The sequence below is a fragment of the Lingula anatina genome, chromosome 1, assembly GCF_051362555.1.
Source record: "Lingula anatina isolate TDL-2025a chromosome 1, LinAna3.0, whole genome shotgun sequence".
Lineage (NCBI taxonomy): Eukaryota > Metazoa > Brachiopoda > Lingulata > Lingulida > Lingulidae > Lingula > Lingula anatina.
In genome coordinates, this window is record NC_141767.1 from 3,703,560 (window position 1) to 3,721,965 (window position 18,406).

Sequence of the window (18,406 nt, forward strand, 5' to 3'; positions counted from 1 at the left end):
GTATAGACTGTCATATATTTTTACTTGTTGCAAAGAGAAAAACTAACGATTTTTTAAATATTTTTTTCTTGGTTGACCCATTTAGTGAAAAAATGGCAGGAACCGGCTATTTTGCTGCAGTGAAAATTGCTGCTGAAAAGCACCCTCGTCTCCGCGAAAAGGTCATTCAATATGGTACAGCAGGATTCCGAACCAAGTAAGAAACAGCAAGATTATTGTTGATGTACTTGTATTGTTTTTCCATAAAAAAATTAGTAGATTGTGCACACCGTTACCTGTGGATTTCACCTACGATAAGTTTTATTGCACCGACATTGCTGACCATGCGCATGTCACATCTTGCAAATTGCATGATGCCAGTCATAAATATCCCATGCTTGTTTGGTGGGCGGTTTCAAGTGTTTAAGAGACTGTTTTATTACATTTACCATTTTGAACTTTGATTGTAATCCGTGGATTAAAGAATTAAATATATCTCTCCGTTGGGTCTGGGTGGGGTGTGGGGGACGCTAATTAATAATTTAATGTGTTCGATCTCACAGCTCACCCAGTGGTGATTTATAAGTAACACATCATGATCGACCAGGGCTGTCACCATCATTTAATATGATGAGTTAAAATAAGAATGTCTTCAGTATTTATATCTGTTAGTTAAAATGAAAACAGCGCTTCTCAATATGATATAAAAATACATGTGTATGGTGTCATTGCAGAGGTGAAGAACTTGACCATGTCATGTTCAGAATGGGAGTGTTGGCTGCACTTCGGTCACAACTTAAAAGAGGTAATGATGCATGTCACATATATGTTTTCTAATGAAACAGAAAACTTCTTTGCCTAAGTTCAGGCATGATAAAAGCACCAGTTTCTTATTTTCATAGCTGTGAAAAATTTTTTACTCATATTAGCATGATGTAACTTATAATTTAATAAGCTTCATGTCTTTTTTTTTTATTTTCTGATGGACAGAAAACTAGAGAAATAAGTGATTATCTTATGATCAAATTCTTCCTGTGAGCCTGCTGGAGTGTAGTCACCTAGAGTCAATTAACAATGACACGTCTTATTTTGTTGTTTTAATGAAATATGATTGATCTGTTTTTGATAAATTATTGCAGCTGTAATTGGAGCTATGATCACAGCATCACATAACCCTGAGGAGGACAATGGAGTCAAGCTGGTGGATCCTCTTGGAGAGATGCTGGAAGCTGCCTGGGAGAAACTGGCCACCAAACTGGCTAATGTCAGGTTAGGAATATCCCTTTTTCTGTATCCCTTTTTTTTTCATAATCACTGGACCTGTTAGACCGGTGCGACACTTCTTCATTCTATTTCTGACTTGATACTTACTTTTAAATCTGATTCATTTATTTTCAGAATGAAAAATGCATCCTGTGACATCAGAATTATTTTAATAATCTTAAAAAAGATATAAGTCAGCATATCATCAAAAATTCTTTAATGATATTAAATAAAACTGAATTTTAATACAAGATTATTGTGCATCATTCTATGCATATTTTAGTGATTCTGACCTCCCAGCTGTTCTGTCAGACATTGTCTCCAGTTGTGGCATAGACACAGCTGTCCCTGCACAGGTGTTCCTAGCCAGGGATACCAGGTCAGTGATATATGGCCCATTACTGAGATAAAATGTTACAAAAAACTGCTACAAAGTATCAAAGGCTGCTCAAAGACACATATAAAAGAATGACAAATAACATAACTCGAGCTATTTTGGCCACTGTTATAACAGTTTTATTAGAAAGAAGATTTTATTTTATTAGATAAGCTTATCCTATGAAATTAGATCTTATCTTTCAAGTGTGTTCTTTAATAATTTCCATTGTATCTCAGGCCCAGTAGTCCATCCCTTGCACAAGCCATAATTGATGGAGTCCAAGCAATAAAAGGAGAGGTCAAGGACTATGGTCAGTTTTGTCTACTAGTGTCCAACTACCTTGTTACTCAAATTGTCATTTTGATATTTTATGGCCAGAGTTTTGGATACTTAAAGATAAGATTGTGTCTGCTAGTACTTGTAAGCAGTCCTAATTTCCTTTGCTCAACCATGATGTTTTAATAGAATAGTATGTAAAGTCCAAAAATTTGTACGGGTCATTATGTTGTTTAAGGGTGACAGTTGGAGACGATCATTTTGTTTTATTGTTTTGAATACATTTCCAGGTATATTAACCACTCCGCAGCTTCACTTCATGGTTAGATGTGAAAATTCCCAAGGTCAATATGGGAGCCAAACTGAAAATGGCTACTACACAAAACTATCTAATGCTTTTTTGAAACTCAGGGGTCATGTAAGTAACTAATTAGTGATTTTTTAAATTAAAGACTTTCATAATGATAAATAGTCATAATTTCAACATTTGAAAAACATTTGATAATATGCATGCAATATATTTTTAAAATATCATTTGTGTGATAATTAAGTGGGTGGAAAAATCAATATTGGTTTATTTGTAGGAACACCAAAATGAGCGTTATCACCCACAACTCAGGTTAGATGGAGCTAATGGAGTAGGTGCCTTAAAGATAAAAGAAATGCAGAAGCATTTGAACAACTCTTTGCAAATAGAATTGTTCAATGATGGGAGTAGCGGCAAGTTGAATTATATGGTAAATTTGTGTGTTGTTGAGAAACTGATCAAAACTTACTAGGTAGAAGAACATGAAGCATTATCTTAAAAAGTTAGGTCAGGATGCTGTCATATAAGCTGGTTTATTTACTCACAGTTATGATGTCATCATGTTTTCATTTTCAAGTGAATTATGCTAAAATTTTCATTATTTTAATTTTTCCAGTGTGGCGCAGATTACGTCAAAGTCCAGCAGACAGCTCCTAATGGTGAGTGGGGTACAGGATTATCAAACAATCAAAATTATTAAAATATAACCATCTGAATTGCTGTATATTTAGTAAAAGCTGAAAAAATTGATGGATACAGCATGGTGATATTTGTGTCTTTACCTGTAGTTTGTATATCCAGGTATGCCCAAGGAAGCCAGGGTCAGGTGTGCATCCTTTGATGGTGATGCTGACAGGATAGTTTACTTTTACCAGGAGAAAAGTACGCATCAGCCATGTGGTATTGTATGGATCTCTTGGTAGTGGTTATGTGAAAGATTGGAAATCCCTCAAATGAAGTTAATTTTTTTTTTCATTTCTGATAGTGCCATTATATGGAATACTTGAAAGTTTACATTGTTTACTAATAAATCATTTAAGGGTACCCGGTACCTATAATCGTGTGTGTGTCTGTGTGTGTGTGTGTTTTTTGAGTAAACTTTGCATAGCTTCTATCTATTTTCAGATGGAACATTTAAGCTATTAGATGGTGATAAAATAGCAACTCTAGTAAGTATTTCTGCAAATTTATGTTGACACCTAAAAGATAATCCTAATCTTATTGTTTGGGTTTTGATCTTAGACAGAATACTATCACATTGATAACTGAATCCTATCACTAACAACAGAACTATATTTTCAAAAGGTATTAGTTACATATTTCCTGTGGCTGTCATGTTGAATTAAATATGTGGACTTTATTTTTTATGATGTATGTTTTTCCTCTTTAAGGTTGCTGGTTATTTGAAGGAACTTGTGAACAGCAGTGGACTGAATATCAACCTGGGCTTAGTTCAGACTGCCTATGCCAATGGCAGCTCCACAAGCTACATAACTAATGAACTGGTGAGTTTATACATGCTTTGGGTTGAGTAAAATGAGAAAATAACTACAAAAAAAGAATAAACGTAAGCATTATCCTTGCCTGCTGATAAATTGCTCATGTGATTTTCCTGAATGTGTTTCTCTATAAAATGCGAGCAGTTTCAACATGTATCCTGTGTGAGTGAAGTACCAGTCACAGCAAGGCATTCACACCTAACACATTAAACACATTTACAAATCATTGCTATGGTGGTTATATAGCCTACTCGGGGCACATTTTATTAAGTGCACAATCACAACTAACACAATCTGTTACATCCAATACACTTACCTGTACATACCTGACTGTCATTTCAGCAAGTCCCAGTGGCTTGTGTGCCCACTGGTGTGAAACATCTCCATCATAAAGCCCTGGAGTATGACATAGGTGTGTACTTTGAAGCAAATGGACATGGGACCGTGGTCTTCAGTGAAAAAATACAAGATATGGTACTCATGGCAGCTAATGATTCCAGGTAAGGCTTTAAGTGTTAAACATTTTTGCATGTTAAATAGTTGTTTGTATATCTTGACTTGGCAGTGAAGTGGGGGGGGGGGGGGGGTCGGCTTTAACAATTTATAAACATTATGGATTTTCAATGACCAAATTGATGCATTTCTGATAAGATGCACAATTGGAAAAGATATTGTCTGTTTGAAGACATATGAAAGATCATATTCTTTTTCAGTCTTTCAAAGGACCAAGAACATGCTGCAAGAAGACTGTTATGGATAATTGGACTAATAAATCAGGTATGTCAAAATAACAGTTGAAGATCCTTAAAAAACTACGTATTTATGTCTTTCAGTTTTTCCTATTTGGCCATTATATTCATGTATATATTTAAGATTTTACTTTACGTAAATATAAGAACTTATACATCACTGCATTGCACACATGAAACCTGACCATTTTAGCAGCCATTGTATCCAATTATTATTAATAATTGGTTAAACTTTTGCCCTTTCTTCATTGATACCATATTGTCCACAAGTTTTATAACAGTTTTTAAAGGTATTATTTTCTTGTTGGCTCAAAGCATTATTTTGGTACACAGGAAAACTTCATCATCTGTATGTATGACTTTTGCTCTCCTCATCTTCAGACTGTAGGTGATGCCATCTCTGATCTCCTGTTAGTAGAAACAATCTTACATTCCAAGGGGTGGAGCATAGAGGACTGGAATGATGCCTACACTGATCTTCCAAACAGACAACTGAAAGTCAAGGTGAATTTTTTCATGATACACAGAAAGATGTATTAGGGGCCCACTTCAAAAGCGATGCTGTTAATTCCATGATGGTATCCCCACTTCCACACGCACTGTTGCTGCAGGGGCCTTGCAATTAAGCCTTGGATTTAATCCATTTTATGGCACGTGTGGAGGCGGGGAATCAGCGGCATAACTTTTGAAGTGAGGTCGGCCATATTTAGTCAGCGGATCATTTAGTACTTGGATCATCTACTCTGAGTGGCCCCTTTGAAGTATCTTGATTTTGATGGACTTGACAAGATTGTCCATGGCCGTGTGTCATAACCTTGTGAATATCTTGAGAAATGGCTTGGCTAGGACCATCATATTTGGAACATAAGGGGGCTTTGATGAGTTTATACTTTATTCTAAGGTTGACCTACATTTCAAGGTCAAGGTCAAAGCATGCTCCATTTTCATTGGCATTGATTGTCTGTTCATTAGCGGACTTGATATCTCAAAGAAGTTCTTCCTAAAAAATCTTACTAAATTATTCAGACAGTTGTTCTGGGGGTAAGAAGCGTTTACAATTTCAACAAAATCAGGGTTTCCTAATAGATTTTTTAGAATTGTAATTTGATTATAATTTACATTTTGCCTTTGAAGATGTCTGCTAACTAGAAATATTCTCCATTTAATTATTGGTGCAATACGCATACAGATACTACTACATATAAAAGTACATTAAAAGTACTGGGCTGGAATATTCAAAATATGTGTAAGCTAAGCAAAGTGAGCTAAAATAAAATGTATAACTGACAACCCTTAAGGTAGCAAAAATAACATGCTTAATGTTTTTAATTTATTTAGAAAACTCATACTCCAGGTTTTGAAATCTGTTACCTAGTTTATATTATCAGATAACTGCAAGAAGAGAAGAAAAGCTGTCATATTCTCATTTATTTTCAAACTGTTTGTAGGTGAAAGATAGAACTGTGATTCAGACCACAGATGCTGAGAGGAAAACTACCTCGCCTAAAGGGTTGCAGGAGGCCATTGATGCTTTGGTGGAAAAGTATCCAGATGGCAGGGCCTTTGTCAGGTCAGTTCACACCTGTGCACATGTCCAGCAGGCATGTCCAGAAGACATATGGCTGTACTGTCCAACCCAATGTCAAACTTTGTTTACTCTTTTTTTTCTGAGTGTTCAAAGCAAAGAACAAACAAGTGCAATCATGAGTCATTGTTGCACAATGTGATTTATGTCGAACTTTGTTCTATGAACACTTATCGTACAGTATGTGAGGTCAAGTGGTCATGATATTTGGTTCACTTTTCAATATTAACATTTTGAAAAGTGAACCAAATATCATGACTACTTGACCTCACATACTCTGAATTTTTTAGGCAAATCAGTTACAAATTAATACAGTAGAAGATTACTTATTAGATTCACTATGGATCCCAAGTGTTTGATGAGCTTAAAATTCTAAACTGATGAATCAACACTCATTGATCATCTGGGTGACAATGACCATTTCACATTGGTAACAAATAAGAAAATAAGCCAGCAACTTGGCTATTAAAAATTCCAAAATAAGAGTAGTTCTTTATTTTTAACAGTTATTTAATTGAAAATAAATACAGCCTGTAATTTTATTTAATTCAGGCCTTCTGGAACTGAAGACATTGTTAGAGTTTATGCCGAGGCAGAAACTCAGGTATGTATTTAAAGTTAGTCTTTGATATGTGTGCTGTGCTTAAAGAGGTATGTCTGCCAAAAAAGGTATGTCTGGCAGTGTCAGGGGGGTCCTGACACCCCCCCCCCCCCTTAGATTTCTGAAAAAAAATCACACCAATGGTCCTCTCTTGAAATTATAATTTTGACTAGCAGAATCATAGTTATAAACCATACCAAATGGCACCGTTTGCCCTCTAAAATACTATTTTTCACACCAAGAGGGGGTTGGGAAGGTAGGCTTCACATCCACGGACCCCCCTTCAAATAATCCTGGATCTGCCCCTGTCTGGTGATTTTATAGACTGAAAAGCTCCAAATTTGGAGTTAGTCTAGCAAAGTTTTATTTTAAAAGTTATTTGAATCATTTAAATGAATCTAGAATTTATTAAAATGGGGAAGTAAAGATGAGTGGGTGGCATGAGAATGATTTAAATGTTATGCTCGACAAAAATGTAGTAAAAAAGCTGGTCCCATACTTGAAAACTATATCTCGTCAATGGTCTTGTCTCTCAACTATGTGTTTAGAGCTTCAGATAAGTTTTTATTTTGGCAACATACATATTTTGTTATCTGTATGTGCATGTATTTAAATACTTGTAAGTAGATAACACCTTCAGGATATACTAAATAACTTGCCTTAACAAGAGTTTGTACTAGTAACAGACATTGGCTTCTTAGCATTGAGATTACATATGCCATTGGAATTATTTTCATTTATAGTTAATGATGTTTATCTTTGTCAGTTGAAATTGTGTACACAGCCAGCATCATTGGTGTGCTAGGGAAAACACCTTGTCCCCTGACTTTGTTGTGCAGTTGAAAGATTTTAACAGACCCCCCCCCTCTCCAATCTGCCAAACATTCACACATGTACACTCACTGGTACCAGGCTTCCCTGTACTTTGCTCTCCTACTTCTGGAGTATTTTACCACCTGGAGCTTCTTAACTACAAAGAAAATTTGTGATAACATTGACATTGATCTTATAGTGTAAAGTTGATTAAAACCCCTCAAGTCAGCCACAAGGACTGTTTTCAGTGCTTGGCCCTAAATAAATAAGTTTGAAAATATTACGTGTACACTTTTTTTTTTGCAGAAAAATGCTGACATGCTTGCTCATGAAGTATCAGTGGAGGTGTATAACCTTGCTGGTGGCGTAGGAGAGAAGCCGACCCCTCCTCAGTGAACTGCCTGTCTGATCTGTTACCATACAGCAGGACCAGTGTCATCAGTCATGCAGTATTCTAGTCTTATATTATATTATATTATTTTATAGAAGCTTTTGTAACAAACTAATAACAAGGGGTGCAACATGTTGGAAAAGGTGTATTAACACAAGCCAAGAGACTTACAGGTCAGAAATTGGCAGCTTTACCTCTAATGAACAATGACAGTGTTGTTTCTTTATTCTATTTATTTATTCCTTAATTTTAGTCTTATTTGTGATATATAAGGATCTCTTTGTAATTTAGATTCATTTCACACTTGTATTACAGCTGATAATGTATACATGTTTGTCACTATTTTGCTAGCTGTAATGCTTTCATTTTGAATTTGAAAGTTCATTTACAGTAAGTTTGTTTTCCCATCCGCTTACTATGTTGTTAATCGTGGAATGAAGCAAGCTGCAGGAGAATTGCAAGTTTCTTCAGTCATTATAATTCTGCCTGACTATATACATGTATTACATACCGTGCCCTGATTTCTACCCTCTCCATGCAGGGGGGTGGGGGAGCTGGGAGAGGGGGAAGTTCCAAAAATAAAAAGTGAAAGTACAGTTGTGATAATTTGGTATAATTAAATGAGACGAAAAATATAAAGATTTTCTTTTGAAGTTGTACACAACAATGGATTCCATAGTCAGTGTTTATTGTTTAGTCTTTTGGTAGACCCACAGTGGATATTACTGCACATTTAGCCTTCTGTTGATGCCTATCTGTCTGTTGCAGAGTGTAGAGGGCATAACACCTTGTAAATGAAACTGTTAGCTCAGTAAAAGGGGAAGTGGTGATTGCTATCTTTTCCTGAAAGCTAAATAGTAATAGATACAGTGTAATTGGTGGCATTGAATGGCTTGCCTTCCTTATCATATGTCTAGATAATAGACAGCAGCCATACTGTAACAAGACCTGATCTCTCTTTCTGAATGATGCTGAGGTGGATGTCCAGAACAAAAGATTGTGCTATGTATCTCACACAGGTGCATCTGTCATGCAGGAATGCAAGTTCCACCATGCTTGTGCCTTTTTACTCCACATTCAAAGTAGTATACATAAGTCAGATACACCATGAGTCCCCAAAGTGCATGTGACTCACACTTCCCACTGTCACATGCACCTTGATGACTCGTGATTTCACTATGACATATTTCTCATTATATAATAATTATTAAGTATGAAGAGTATTCATATACTTTTTTCTGTTGTGTTAAACCTTTAGGATGAGAGGTTATTTAGGCATTGGCAAGGTATCTTATCACTTTCATTTGGGTTAAATTTATAAGAAATTAAACGATCCTGAACAACAGATGTACCCATTTTGATGGTTTCTTGGATCCACATGTATTTTACGCTGCTCAGTTTCCTTTGTAATTATGAGTTAAAATGTTAATGGGGTGAACAGGAAGCAGTAATATGTATGCAACATTTAACTGCCAACCCCATCAATACTTGCTTTTAGTCTAAAAAAATCCAGTTGTTAAAGATAATTTGGTGCCATTAATTTTTTTTCTCTTTTGAGTCCCAGGCTGTCACATCAGTGCTTTTCTAGTTGTAGGATGATGTCAGAGTCATAAAGCAGTCCATGCCCATGGTGTTCATTGTCCAGTAGTGTGTCCTGATGTCAGAAAAATTCTGCAACAGTTTGAGAAAACACAAGGACCAGCTGTGAGACTGGTCTCCTTGTTTTAATATTTAACAATTCAGTGATATGGGATTGAAACTTTGTATTCAAAGGGATAATAACTCTTTGTATGAGATCTATATTTCACAATGAAAACATTGTGAATAACTCATAGAAATATAATATATTCTGTTTTACCGCAAAAACGGCAGTTATAGCTATTATTCTGATATCTGAGCTTGTCTTTAGACCATGTGACCTCTTTTTATGGCTATACTCTTAACAAAAAACCAAACTTTTTAGAAAAAAACCAGGGACTAACTTTGAATGTAAAAATGGATTCATTAACCATTGGTAAGTATGGAAAAATTGTTGTTTACTCTAGGAAAATTCATTTTTTGGCCGAAACGAAGAGTTATTATCCCTTTAAATTACCATAACTTGTAATAATCATGGGAAATATTTGTCAAAATTATTACTCATGTATTGATTTAAAAAAAGGAAATCCATATTATTTAAAAAGTGATAACCTGAATAAGAATTTGTGCTCATATTTTGAATAGAAAGTAAAACAGAATGTGTACAACTTTAATGTAATAGTGTTCTTTACTTTGTACTACATGTTTTGTTATATATTCATTGAAAGAATGCACATTAACTGAAACAATTGTACAAACTATAGTATGTATGAAACTGTGATTACCAGGGACCTTCAGTGTGTATAAAAAAATTTAAAAAAAAAAAAAAAAACGCTGTGTTATTTAGCTCCTAAATTGTTAGTGAGCCTGTGTAAAAGCTTGAAAATCATGATGATGCTTTTAGTCTTTATGTTGTTGGTGAAAAAGAATATTATAATTTAAAGAATGATAAAACTGTTTATTTTCTTCCAGTAGTACAACATTATTGAGGTTTAATATGCCAGGCAAGATTATAATACATCAAATGTTGGTCACTTCAAGTAGCGCAATTATTTGATAAGGTTATGATAAAATTAATATAAGTATGAATGTATTGGTTGACATATTAAGTGGTAAAGTATCACAGATAGATAGATAATATATATCTCTGAGGGTTTAAAAGTGTGATAAATATTAAGCTGTTAGAGATAATGGCAGTAAAGGCAAAAAATAAAATATTTATAAGTAAATCATTTTCTCTCTTGTTTTGCCAAGCTAACTAAAAGGAAAAACTAAAAACACTGATTCAATAATTATGAAATACATCTCTGCCAGCACTTTTCCTTTGGCTGTATCAACAACCAATTAAGATATTGAAGTGGTGGTCAACACTTGCTCAGATATATCTATAATAGCAAATTACTGAAAATGTTAATTTTTACTGTAAAAAGTCTGCCCATACTGGTTACACTCCAAATGTGTTGCATGTAGCATCGTTTTTGCTTATTTGTAAATATGTATCATCACTCTGTCATGGGGATTTTTATCACTAGCCTAAAATCGGTGATTGAGAAATGACCTCGCCATAAGGACATGTACATGTATATCTACCTACCCCTACCAAAGTATATTTTTCCTCTTTTATTTAAGGCAAAAATAGTTTTGCCCGTTTCTCTGAAAATCAATGTTATAGAGCCTACCCTTTTCACAGAAAATAAAAAAGTAACTACTTTATTGCTTATAATATAATGCATTGTTATTTAAAAAAAAGAAAAACTTTAATTGCAACACTGACAGAATTTTACTGCAGAGTGGGGAAATTTCGTACATCAGTTGATTATCAAAAACTTGGCGAGTTTGAGCGCCAACTCGCGCTCACTATAAACCGACATGAACCGACTTGACTGGTACTAAAAATAGGATATTTGCTTCGTGATGTCAGGTGAGAACTTACGTCATCGTTCTTCTGACCGGTTATTTGGATGTAATAAAAATATGCAATTTAAATAGATAAAGTCGTGGATTTTTTTCTCCTTCGAAATTCTAATAAGATGTATGATATCTCCACTGCTAAAAGTGACTTTGCACACCACGACGACATTGCTGTGCCTGGGGCTCATAACTTTACCTCTGCATTGACCTAATTTCCTTGTAAACAAACGTTTGAACCAACAGCTGTGTTATCAACACTAAATTTTTCGACGTGCAACTTACAGATCGATAGGAACGATGTTACTAAACCCATTACCTTGTACTAATGTCTTTTTACACAAATAAGTAAAAAAATATCATCTTTTTGAACTAGAATGTGAAAACAAGAGTTTTGTTGTGTTGCATTCTCGGGGTGTGGTAGCAACATATGATCAGGCATGACTTTCACGTGGTCTCTTGAATTAACTTCTGATTGGCCAATTTCATATGTATTAGCATATGAAATAGCTAAACGTCAAACTTGGCCAATCAGAATTGCAGAAAGACCGCTTCATTATAATATTCAATTTTGTGTAAACAAACCATTGCGGTTCGTTCAACGTGCCGATTTGCGCGAGCCACAACAACGTCAGCCATTTTGACAGGAGGCAGGTCCCAATTTACTTCAACTAAAAAATTCCAGAAAAAGCGAAGCTTTCATCCATCATGAGCATAGCTCAGCTTCTACAGGCAGCAGAATATCTGGAGAGAAGGGAAAGAGGTGAGATACTCTAATCAGAGTTAGAAATAGTGTAATTTTTGCAAACGTTGCCACGTTGACAAGCTGTCAAAAATTCCCCCTATAGACGCTGAATAGGGTTATCAAGAAATTTTTATTTTGGAATTCCAGAGGCAGAACATGGCTATGCCACGACGATGCCAATGCCAGATGACTATATGAAAAGGAAATCCAAACCGAAGAAATCTCAGGGAAATAGGTAAATAAGAAATGATGAGGTTACGAATATAAACAACAATCAGCTGACAGCGCCCGCCATTTTATTTTGGCGGATTCCGGTCACGATCAACTGCCTTAGAGCATTCTCATGCATCCTGGATGGAACAAAATTTTCAAGGACATACACATTTGATATACTGAACTTTGTGTTAATGAAGTAAATAGCTTTAGTAATGGACTTTTGTTGCAGTATTTTGCAAGTGATATGCCAGGATATGCGAAATCGATTGCCGCCATCTTGAAGTTTTATTATGGAATGCTTTTCCATTTTTGACATCTAAATTTCAGTTAATGCTGGAAGATCTATCTTAAAATTTTAAGAAATTATTGGATTAGTCTTCTTTTGTTCACAACTAAAACATCGTGAGAATATCATCAGTTTGGGTTAATAACCACCTAATCAATATTAAAAGCCATATCGGAACTGGATTAACTGTTGTTATCGTTTTGTTATGATGTAGTGTGGATTTTTTGTGCCGCCCTAACACCATGTCACGTAAATATCTCTCTCTTTAAATTTTTGATATTGAAATAAGTCATAACTATGGGTTGATTAAGATTTGCAGTCTGTTTTTATTTCACCTAATATTTACAAGTTTAATATAATGTCACTCTTACTTCTTTTATTCTTTTATCAAATCAAATTTTGTTTCATAAATTGATTAAAATTAACTATTTTTCTTTAACCAATGAAACATAAGTATTCCACAAAATGTGTTAGGAATTTTTACAGGTTGGAAAATAATGAGAATGTTTTTAAAAAACTCTTATAGTTTCTATCTTTATTAACTTAATTGAAGTTTGAAGACATCGTTTGAGGGATAAAATTTTATTACTCATTAACTTCTGTAACCCAAACTTATTGGTCATTTCGGTGAACTATCAAGTAAATTAGTTTTATTTAAGGTACTGCACATAAATTTTTAATGACATGATGTGTTTCATTGAAATAATGATACCAGTTCTATTAATATTCAGGTATTTTCTATTTGTCACAGAGGCAGTGCTGGTGACACATAAAAGCATGCTTTCAGTGTAACTGAACAGCTATAGGAAATTGACAGCTTATTGGACTGTTGCCTGAAAATAGGGTGCATATCCTAGATTAAGTAAACAACAAATCCTTAGCTTTAAGTTGAGTCACCCAACATTGCCTCGGAGTGTTAAGTAAATAGGTAGTGTTTATATTTGTTATACATATTTTTTATACCTATATATATGTATGCTTGTTAAGATTATTGAGATTTTACTTTCAGGTCTACGCATAATGAGCTGGAAAAGAACAGGTGAGAGAGTTTTCTAATATTGATTCTTCTAATAATATGTTATGCATTATTGATGTGACAGTTCCAGCAAGTTACAATATTTCAGAAAAAATTTTTTTTACTGCCTTAGTTAACCCTACTTAAAAAATGGCTTTAAACCTGGATCAAGTTATGATTCAGAATGGATTATTTCATAACAAAAGTCTTTTTTTACCCCCCCTCCCCCCTCTTTGCCATTTGATTGTGTTATTTTGAAACGTGGGATACATTTACTAAATTGTAAGTTATAGTTAGGCCATCATTGTGTATCAGTGGCGGGTTTCTGGTTCCCACATTGAAAATGGCATTATTACGTAGGATGTGGTGGAGAAAGAGGTGATTCAAAGGTATTACAAGGACATGGGTGTTCTGCATAATGCATGTACCATGTAAGGTCAAATTGAGGTCATAAAGACTGGGCATTTTAGTGTGCACAACATAAAAGGTACTAGAAGAAATGTACTGAGGGGTTGAATTTTTACTTGAATTTTTTTTTTCTGCCTTAATAAGAATGTTTATGTATCTTTATATATCTATTATATACAGAAATATTTAAAGAAAAAATTGAAATGCATAATTTTTAAGTAAAATGAACTTTACAGAGATAGTCTAGAAATGGTTACAATATTTTTGTGGTTGAATAGTTAAAAATTTTCAAAATGGAAACTGATCTATGTGATTGAAAAAGAGACCATATTGGTAATTACAAACTATAACTTATTATGATTTGATGTCTTGTCCTAATTTGCTCATTGAAGAAAATTTTTTTTGAAGGCGGGCACACTTGCGTCAGAGCCTGGAATTGTTAAAAGAAATAGTCCCGGTGGGACCAGAAGCTACTAGACACACAACACTAGGACTGTTGACCAAATCCAAAGCCTTTATCAAGGTATGCTGCTTTGTTGGTGCAGAGAAGCCTTTAATAGTGTACACAACGTGAAATAAGTAAACATCTGTGTTTGTTTCATTGATTTATCTGATTGTTTACAATGGAAGAAAGTGGCACCATTTGGAGATATGCATTAGAGACAGGTGTATAAGCAAGTTGCAAATTTTTGCTTTATTCTTGGCTCAGGCACTGGAAGAAAAGGAGAGGAAGTATAACATACAAAAGGAAAATATGCTCAGGGAACAGCGTCACCTAAAAAGGAGACTAGAACTTTTAACTAAAGGGTCCTGGAGGACACGAAAAAATTCAGAAAGAAGTATCAGTGAAAGTAGTACTTCAACAGTCTCCAATGTGTCAAATGCCTCAGACTCTTGTGAATCAGGTAAGCCAAATGTGCTCATCACAAAAAATTGTTTTTTAGTTGTGTTAATTTTTTTACCAAAACAGGTAGAGAAAATGTCAGTTTTACATTTTTAGTCACAGTGTTGTTCAATAAGGCTGTAGAAGTTCTGACAGTGTAGCTTAGTTTATTGGGACTTACCAGTACAAGATTAATAGCTTATTCTTTGGCCTTCTTTTTGTAATGAAGTTTGAGTAGTTGACTGACCTCTTTTCTATTACTGTTGAAGTCTAAAATTAGAATTGGGTATCACATTACCGCTGTTCCTTTTGTGCTTGTGTGTTTAAGTTGACTGCAAGTAGTGCATAGTTCAGTAGTTTATCAAAACCCTCAGGGGGGCTTTTGAGTACAATCATGAAATATGGACAAAGCAGGAGACAAATAATTCCATGTCATTGCTTATCTGACCATTTGCACCTGGAGGCTCTCCAATATTATAGAGCTGTTAGATTGACAAACCTGTCAAAGGTCAGGCCACCTGTAATTAACTGAAGTCTTGAGGTGATAATTATACTTACCTGAGGACATTTGGCCTGGTGACAATTAAAAGCATGGGTCAGGAAATGAATATTAATCTATAAAGGCTTGGAGCCAGGTGATGTGCACATCAAGTATGGAATACTAATAACTTTGTTTGGAGTGAAGCCCTGTTCCTTTTTATCATGGCAAATAGAAAAAATTTAAGCTTTTAGAGGGGACTGTAGCTCGAGAAATCTGTAATCTTGGTCTCAGTCATTGAATGACCATTCACTTCCAAAATTACGGGGGGAGGGGGGGGGAATACGTGTGGAAGGGGTTGCAGTCTTTAGTGTAGTCTTAAGTACTAGTTGCAACACGAGTCATCCACTGTATGTGACAAACAAGAGCCTTATTATATCAAGGTGCAGCCCTTGCGTATTGCATACAGTGGACGACGAGTATTTGTAACTGAGTTATCCCACGGCTGGCACTTCGAACAATAGGATGAACACACCTAAGCCTGTGAAAATACAGTTGAGTGTGCAAGTAAAATACAAGTGCAATTATCCTTTTGTTCAGAGTGCTGGGTGTAGGATAATTGTTTTTTATTCGAACTTTTGTGGTTTCAGTATGTGGAGCTGAGGTTTCCTGCAATAAGAGTACATACCTGTTACCATGGGAGTTTTGCGCCAAAAAATATCTTATTAAGATTATGAAATGCACACTTCATTACTAGCATTGAATGTTTGTTACATTTATTCTTTTCAGATGAGGTCGACATCCTGGGCTATAATAGTTCTAATAGTGACACAGATGACCACAGCAGCATTGGGAGTGGCAGTGATGGCTGTACTGTGAACTCTAGCATCCACAACCTGGCTGTATGATGCTCACATACAGTGATGTACAGCGTAAACTTGGATGCATAAGAAAATGGGGAAAATGTGAAGAAAAAAAAGAAAGAAAAAAAAGTGGAAGTATTCTCATCTTGAGGTATCTCAGCATTTCATTCTAGTCCTACTATGGTCATCACAGCTTGCCAATAAGATGAAATCGGAATTCAAGATAAAAGATGATGCATTGGCTAAATGTGCAGTATCAGTCGACTCCATCCTTCAATATGTGTTGACTTGGGGCCAAAGATTTGAGTCAATCTAGTGAAATTACATCTCTCACTGCCAGGTGTTCATCGCCCATCTGATTACTGATCGCCTCTTCCAGTGTCATGCACTCTTCTGTTACCTCGCTTTATTTCCTGTGAAGGAAATCAGAAGAGTGTGTGCAGTGTGATATTGAAAAGCTGAATGCACTGTTGGATACGTAATGTCAACAAAAATGGAAGAAAGCTCCAGCCATCATGATCTCAGAGCACTTGAACCAACTCCTGAATGCCATTAAGTGCTCAAACTCTTGCATTGCTAGGAGGCTAAGCTAAGCCATGGTAGAACCAGATGGAGGGAATGCCATATCACAATATTATTATGTTATCATTATTACTGCTATTATCTGGTATCATTATTATACTGGTAGACCTAGTATTTGGTACTTCAACTGATAGTTATTATTTCATGTTGAATGAATATGCTAAGTTTATTGAGATTTATGTTGAATTACATAATATTGTATGAAAGATTAAAACTTTATTATTACTACCTGTTAATTCTTGATTATTTCAGGAAGATGAGTTACAACTTGCAAAGTCAGCTAATTGACTTGCCTTTTCATTAACGTGTTAAACCCACAAATGTATCTATTTGAATCTGTGTTATGTTGATAGGCAGCTTTTACCATGGTCCTTCAGATTGAGAGACCAAGCTTTTTCGTGGGTTGAATTCAAGCACTGAAACTCTACATGAACCACTTTTTATTTTGTGTGAATGTTTATTTTACCTGAAAGGTGTGGAAATGTGACTGATAGGCAAAGTGTATGCCAAAAGGACTATCTGCAAAATTATGAAGGCGAGAGTTTTTCAATGTCATGTTTGGATTTACCCTGCTGTTGGGCTAGATCATCTTAACATTTTGTACAGAGAATTGTCTCCCAAGGTGTAATCAGTTTAGTCCCTGGCATGTAGATTGTGTAATAAGCTGTTGTTTCTGAATCAAATTAATCCTGCACTTCTTGTGTTAATTCACCTTAAAATGCCTATTTATATATGAATGTATAGTTGTTTTGTTTGCATTGAGCAGGGCTACAAATAATTTATTGCATGTTGGGGTTTCATTGAATGTGAAAACCCTCTGATGATGTTGTGCATGGTTCCATTAACTTCTGAGAAGCAGGGTCATGTAAGACTATAACATCTATGCCAGCTATTCTGAACAAAGTAATTCTAAGCTTTGCTTCTAGTTATTTAAGTTACTGGTGCTAATCATAAAATGTCCCAGCAGAACATACACCAGACATTTGCAGGGACTTGTGCTGAACTGGTTGGAACAAGTGAATGTTTTTAGTTTTACAGCATGAATGGCTTTTAGTATGTATTAGTGCAATCTTTGTCCAACTAGCTGTATTGTAGACGAGTGAAATGTAAAATTTTTAAATGATTTTGACTGAAAGAATGGGACTCTGAAGATTTTTAGACATTTTAAAACTTACCAGGTAATGGACTGGAACCAGCCACATCTCCTCATGATATTTACAATGTCCATGCACATTGAGGAGATACTGGTACCCCAAAGTGAAATTTACCTTACATTTTTATGCTAAAGATGTGTATATAGATAACAATGTTGTTCTCATTCTCATCTTGAATAGAATAAAGTTTTATTTCAGTATATGTTTTTTTTTCTTCCCTGGGAGATGTTTAGATCTGCACTTTTGAAAAGCAACTGCCATCAAACTTGCCATGGGCTTCTTGCTCAAAACTTTCTTGGAAAGAAACTGATTTTACAATGACCTTTGAATGACTGCAGGAGGATTTTGAATCTTGCCTAAAGGTTTTTAGTGTCTTGGATAAAATGGCCAAATTATCTGAATACATTATGAAAAAGGAATTTTGACTGCATAATATTAAATTAAACTA

The 18,406-nt window shown here is 35.1% G+C and overlaps 2 protein-coding genes across 2 annotated transcripts; both read left to right on the forward strand.

Annotated features, from left to right (window-relative positions):
• Positions 1–11: 11 nt before the first annotated feature.
• LOC106166309 (phosphoacetylglucosamine mutase) lies at positions 12–10,652 on the forward strand. The gene is made up of 17 exons (XM_087001217.1): positions 12–196; positions 714–784; positions 1,119–1,248; positions 1,526–1,621; positions 1,858–1,931; positions 2,188–2,315; positions 2,482–2,634; positions 2,821–2,863; positions 3,006–3,086; positions 3,330–3,373; positions 3,596–3,709; positions 4,046–4,203; positions 4,417–4,480; positions 4,834–4,956; positions 5,901–6,022; positions 6,590–6,641; positions 7,758–10,652. Exons 1-17 carry the CDS (start codon positions 93–95, stop codon positions 7,845–7,847), a joined length of 1,647 nt encoding a protein of 548 aa, XP_086857343.1. The 5' UTR covers positions 12–92; the 3' UTR covers positions 7,848–10,652.
• Positions 10,653–11,900: 1,248 nt separating this feature from the next.
• On the forward strand, positions 11,901–18,158 carry LOC106175762 (max dimerization protein 1). Its single transcript, XM_013557897.2, has 6 exons — positions 11,901–12,091; positions 12,221–12,308; positions 13,585–13,614; positions 14,407–14,521; positions 14,708–14,903; positions 16,149–18,158. Exons 1-6 carry the CDS (start codon positions 12,037–12,039, stop codon positions 16,265–16,267), a joined length of 603 nt encoding a protein of 200 aa, XP_013413351.1. The 5' UTR covers positions 11,901–12,036; the 3' UTR covers positions 16,268–18,158.
• The last annotated feature ends 248 nt before the right edge of the window (positions 18,159–18,406 follow it).

What these genes read in the sequence shown, in the direction of transcription:
- LOC106166309 (XM_087001217.1), top strand. Translation starts at nt 93, where the DNA reads ATGGCAGGAACCGGCTATTTTGCTGCAGTGAAAATTGCTGCTGAAAAG. An exon ending in AGGAGAGGTCAAGGACTATG is followed by an intron (nt 1,932 to 2,187) that starts GTCAGTTTTGTC and finishes ATACATTTCCAG; the next exon opens with GTATATTAACCACTCCGCAG. An exon ending in GATGGCAGGGCCTTTGTCAG is followed by an intron (nt 6,023 to 6,589) that starts GTCAGTTCACAC and finishes TATTTAATTCAG; the next exon opens with GCCTTCTGGAACTGAAGACA.
- LOC106175762 (XM_013557897.2), top strand. Translation starts at nt 12,037, where the DNA reads ATGAGCATAGCTCAGCTTCTACAGGCAGCAGAATATCTGGAGAGAAGG. An exon ending in AATGAGCTGGAAAAGAACAG is followed by an intron (nt 13,615 to 14,406) that starts GTGAGAGAGTTT and finishes TTTTTTTTGAAG; the next exon opens with GCGGGCACACTTGCGTCAGA. An exon ending in AATCCAAAGCCTTTATCAAG is followed by an intron (nt 14,522 to 14,707) that starts GTATGCTGCTTT and finishes TTCTTGGCTCAG; the next exon opens with GCACTGGAAGAAAAGGAGAG.